Genomic DNA, 5626 nt, shown 5'->3' on the forward strand with positions numbered 1-5626 from the left:
CATTAATTCATATTCCATCCATTTCCAATCTCAATTTCAATTTTATTATTTCTCTTCACAATGATATAAACTTCAGCAACAAGGTGCCCGACATGAAGGGGAAGAAGAAGGAGATAGTCAGGGAGGCGTCTAAAGCTGGGCGGACGATGAGTACCTACTCCATAGAGGAGTCGATTGCTCTTGCTCATTGTTGGACAGAGATCTCTGAGGACCCGGTTGTAGCCAACTATTGCGAGGGCGGTTTCTGGGGGCGTATCACGAAAATATAGGAACAAGTAAAGCTCGCAGGGGTCCCGACACACTAGCTCGACGATTTGGGGGTGTATGTTGTTTTATTTTGTTTTTAATGAATTTGTTTTTTGTCGTATATTACGTTGTCTTTAATTTACACGATAATTATAAGTGAAATAGATAAAACAATGATGATGTGAAAATGAGATTAGGCTCTGAAATGAGCTCTCATCGCAGGGAGATAGACTCTGAGATGACATGACAGTAAAAAATTAGAGATAGACTCTAAAATGAGCTCCGGAAATGGATCTCACCATTGCTAATGCTTTAATTTAAAGTGGGACTATAACTCATGAATGGAGGAGTATTTTTTTTCCCCCAAAATTTATTGACTAGTTCAAGGACTGAGGCTGACAACCGAAGCACCATTCATTACTGTGGTGAAGAATAGAGTCCTCATTTAAGCGGTGAAAACTTATTGTAAACAGTAATTCCTTTGAAACGCAGTTACTTTGGTAATGGTTGAATCAACAAACATAGTTGGACATCGCAAGTTTTGATCCCTTCAAATTGAAGCGCAATATAGTACTTAATAATCTTATCTTGTTTTCTTCTTCATTGAATTTCATATCCATTCAGTCAACTCCCAAATCGATCAATTTACAATCTACAGCTCCCCACCACCAACCATCTCTTCCTCTCAATTTACATGCTCCAATTCAACATCACTCGCTCGCAACAGTAGTTGAAGGAATCGCGATGGGTTATCTCTCCTGTAAAGCAGAATCCTCCATCTCCATCACCGATTCCCACCTCGCCTCAACCCCCAATCCCATCAAACTCCAAGAATTCAACTACAAAGATCTCGAATTGGCCACCGACAACTTCTCCGCCGCCACTCTCCTCGGCCGGGGCAGCCACGGCCTCGTCTACAAAGGCGTCCTCCGCGGCGGCCGCCTCGTCGCCGTCAAAAAACCCTCCAGAGCCCCTCACAGACTGCCCGAGAATTCCACCGAATTCGAGAACGAATTCGACATCTTGTCCAAGCTGCAGAGCCCTAGATTGGTCAATCTCGTCGGATTCACCAAGAATCCCTCCCAAGATCGCCTTTTGGTGGTCGAATTCATGAGCAACGGTACACTTTTTGATGTTTTGCATTCCACCTCACGGCCCCCGAATTGGGGGAGGAGGATCAAATTGGCTTTGCAGATTGCTAAAGCTGTCGATGTGTTGCATTCTTTGAATCCCCCTGTGATTCATAGAGACATTAAATCTGCTAATGTTTTGATTGATAGAAATTTCAATGCCAGATTGGGGGATTTTGGCCTGGCTTTGAGGTGTGTGGATGATTCTAGGTTGAAATCAACTCCACCTGCAGGTACAATGGGGTATCTTGATCCTAGCTATGTTACCCCGGATAATCTTCGCACGAAAACTGATGTATTTAGTTTTGGGATATTGCTTCTTGAGATTATTAGTGGGAGGAAGGCGATTGATGTTGCGTATTCGCCTCCTTCCATTGTGGATTGGGCTATACCTTTGATTAGGAGGGGGAAATTGCTGTCTGTGTATGATCCGAGGGTTATGCCGCCTAAGGACGCTTCCACGTTGGCTGTGGTGGCTGCCAAGTGTGTGAGGTCTTGTAGGGAGAGGAGGCCGTCGATGAAGGAGGTGGTTCAGTGTTTGAGTGAGTTGAGTAGACTAGTCCCGCTTCATTCTTGGAATGGTATTGCTAATCCTTGTTTGATGGTGGATACTGTTGGCAAGCCGGTGCAAACGCCACCAAGAAAGGCTATCAAGGGTGTTGGTGATGATGTTTCCAAAGCTGGAACACCATTGTCAACCCCACGGAGAGTGCACTCGGACTTGGGGGTCCGGAGCAATCTGATGGAGTTGATGTCTGGCCCTGATGGGGAGTCTAGGTTTCTCGTAGAGGAGGGTGGTGAATCTAAGTCCGGATCCAAGAAAAGGGTGTCAAGTTTGAGGTTCGAAAGTGGTAAGTTTGTAGGAAAGAATAGTATTCGCGCTATGGTACTTGGCAATGATAGAGATGCCTTGGCAAACAATTGATAGAGCCTATTGAAAGCGAGCAAAGCTCGAATGTCTGATGTTTCTGTAGCTTCTCCACATTGTTGTAGATGGGATTCGATTGAATAGCTTTGTGTTTACAATTATCAAATCAAGTTTCTATCCTGGTGCATTAGCTGTGAGTGGTCTTCAATTTTTGATTGCTAACGACGAATAATTGTATGTGTTTTTGCGTTGCAACGAGCATTATCTTGTGTCCCGGTTTGAAGTTTGTATGGAATTCTTATATATCTGGATTTATTGGATCACTATATATGAAAGAGTTGTACGTACCTACCATTGTAGCTTCTCTCATTTCTGCCTATACATCATTGAAGAGAAGATTTATATGAAGAAGGTAAGTTGTAAGCAAGGTGTCTAATTCTCCCTTTTACTGTTGCAAGGTCATTGTTGTACCTAACACACAAAGATGCTCACCATTTTCATTTCTATTTTCTCATCTTACTTTTGGTACTAACTGCTTTTGTATTGAATTTTTGCTCTCGTTTTCTGGAGCTATTGGTATATCGAATTTGAATTTGTGATTTTCTCCTTCATATTAAAATGATTGTTTGTTTATCAATAAGTGAATTTTGTTTTTTCCATACAAACTCTATATATTGTATAAACTCCAAACGATGATCTGGATCGTTAGTTTTGACAATGTTGGTGTTCTGTTGACATTTTCTGTTGACGTCATTTGTCATTTGTTGATATCAAGTTTTGGAATCTAAAGGACTAGATCATAGTTTGAAACATGGGCGGATCTATATGGAGGGTTGGTGGAGCATTTACCCCTCCTCAAAGTTTATACCAATGATATTTTTTTTTATCAAATTAAAAAAATTACTCCATATTCTCTTTTGAATGCGCCTTCTCATTACTAAAAAATCTATTTATAAATATATTTTTCTCCTCCTTATATCAAATTGTGGCTTCGCCCCTGATTTGGAATTTGTAGATAAGATACCGTTTGCATTTTATCATTACGCTACGGGTCCTTATATTAAATTGTGGCTTCGCCCCTAATTTAGAATTTGTAGATAAGATACCGTTTGCATTTTATCATTACGCTGCGGGAGCGCAGGATAATGAAACATATTTATATATGGTTGACTGGTTGTCACTTTATTAGATAGATTTGTTAAGAGCCATCATATCCAATTAAGCATTTAAGTACTCATATTTCGTCATAGGGAGTTGTCAATCTTTACATTATTTATACTGTATACTATGTTTGACTGGGATTCCAAAAATAATTTTGTTTTGTAAATAATTTATATTCAGCTCTTTGCTGTCTTAAATATGTGATATAGAAGATTGTTTTGCAGACTTCATTGCTGTCACATATTTGTTTAATGTTTTCCCTACAATGGCAAATCATTAATCAATTTTGAAAGAGTCGGAATTATTAGAAGCAATGAAGGATCCAGATAACATTTAGAGTAAACTACTATTTTAGTTATAAATATATGATCAAAATATGGAATTGGTCTACAACATTTACTTTTTGAAAATTGAGTCCTAAAAAAATATTATCGTCGGATTGGTTCTCTTTTTTATGATTATGTCAAAAACTAACGGTCAACGGAGGATTAGTGAAATTTTCACTAAATTGGAATATTAATTCATGATTAATTAAATTAAAATAAAATAGAAAATAAAAAATCACTTTTATCTCTCTTCTTCTCTCCCATCCCATCTCTCTCTAATTTTTTATTTTATATTTTATTTTATTTTAATTAATCATGGATTAATAATTTAGTCAAAATTTAATAATCATCCATTAACCATTAGTTTTTGACCGAATCATAAAAAAAGGACCGATTCGACAATTTCATTTATTTAGGATTCGATTTTCAGAAATTAAATATTATGGACCAACTTCGTATTTCAGTCATATGTTTTAAAAAAAATAGAACTTTTACTCCTCTTTGGTAAAGTCTCATCACCATCTACATCCTCGTATTTCAACGTGAAACTCCATTTCCAGATTTAGATTCGTGGCCACTTCTTCACTAAGCTTTGTCAATCCTAATAATGATATAGAAAACTCAAATTTTATAAAATCCTCGTTATACTTCAGCTTTACAATCAAGTCGTCTACTCTTTCCGGCGTTTATTATTTGTCTCACATTCTCCAATGGTGAAGTCTGTTTGTTGATGGCAACACGTCTTGCTGTGGATCTGCAACACTTTTTTCTTCAAGAAGGGATGGATTTCTCTTGTGTTCAACTATTTACTGTTGATCTTCCAACTATAAGAACAAGTTAATTCTCATTAATGTCAGTAGATAATATACATTTAGTTTTATAGAAGATTGAACCGTAGTTTATAGTTATACTCACCACTTTGCAACATCTATTAGCTTCTTCCCAAAATGTGATTTGAGAACCTCAACACTTCGATTCAGGGATTTTTTTCTCTTATCTCTTTCTCGTGTTTTGGAATATGAAGCATTAACAGTGCATAATTCTATGTTTTGTTCTTCTTTGATGTGATGGTATTCTTTTTAACTGTACACCACACTTTTAAGAGTGTCCACACTAATAGAGCCGCGGCGCCAATTGCTGGGCGGGGGAGGGGCGGTCGCGGCGGCCTAGTGCACGCCGATGACTGCTGCGGCGGAGCCGGCGATTTTTTATATATTTTTATTTATTTTCTCAATTCATTTTTTTTCATTCCATTCCAATCTCCAATATCAAATTTTACTTAATTCCACTATCAGAAAATGGATAACGACAAGTATCAACTGATACGCTCGGATTTTGCACAGTTTTAAGGCCATCTTTTGGTCCGTTTTTAATGTCAAAGTTGCATTACAGGTCCATTATTTGCATATTTTATCTATTTTGGTATTTTGACATGTTTTGTGAGAAATGTGCATATTTGAGCCTAAAAAGAGAGTCAAAACGCGAAGTTGGAAATCCGGAGTTGTTCTGCATGTCCAGCGGTCCACTGCAACATTGCCGGCGACCGCTGGTGCCCAACGACCGCTAAGCCAGTAGTGGCCCGCTCCGGGAAAGTTGTGCATGAAGTCAAGACACGCCCAGCGACCGCTGGAGAATGCATGACGACCGCTACCGAGAGTCCTGAGAGTTACGGGATGATGGATGGCGACCGCTGGCTAAGGTGCAGCTGCCCGCCAGGAAAAAGCGGCGAGCAGAATTTGCCATACTTTCTCTCCAAGATTTACCATATTCTGCAACTCTTTTCCTTATATGAGAAGGGGCGATTTCTTCCCTATAAATATCCCCCAAAGCTTCATCAAAAGGAGATCTTTTCTTTGTTAAATATTTCCAGAGTTCAAAAGTTAGAGTGCTTCATT

General features: G+C 38.9%; 1 protein-coding gene across 1 annotated transcript; it reads left to right on the forward strand.

Moving 5' to 3' along the window:
* Nucleotides 1-796: 796 nt before the first annotated feature.
* Nucleotides 797-2671, forward strand: LOC121763000 (serine/threonine-protein kinase-like protein At3g51990). The gene has a single exon (XM_042159044.1). It carries the CDS (start codon nt 991-993, stop codon nt 2299-2301), a length of 1311 nt encoding a protein of 436 aa, XP_042014978.1. The 5' UTR covers nt 797-990; the 3' UTR covers nt 2302-2671.
* Nucleotides 2672-5626: the final 2955 nt, after the last annotated feature.

Source organism: Salvia splendens, chromosome 2 (assembly GCF_004379255.2).
Source record: "Salvia splendens isolate huo1 chromosome 2, SspV2, whole genome shotgun sequence".
Taxonomy (NCBI): domain Eukaryota; kingdom Viridiplantae; phylum Streptophyta; class Magnoliopsida; order Lamiales; family Lamiaceae; genus Salvia; species Salvia splendens.

What these genes read in the sequence shown, in the direction of transcription:
- LOC121763000 (XM_042159044.1), top strand. Translation starts at nt 991, where the DNA reads ATGGGTTATCTCTCCTGTAAAGCAGAATCCTCCATCTCCATCACCGAT.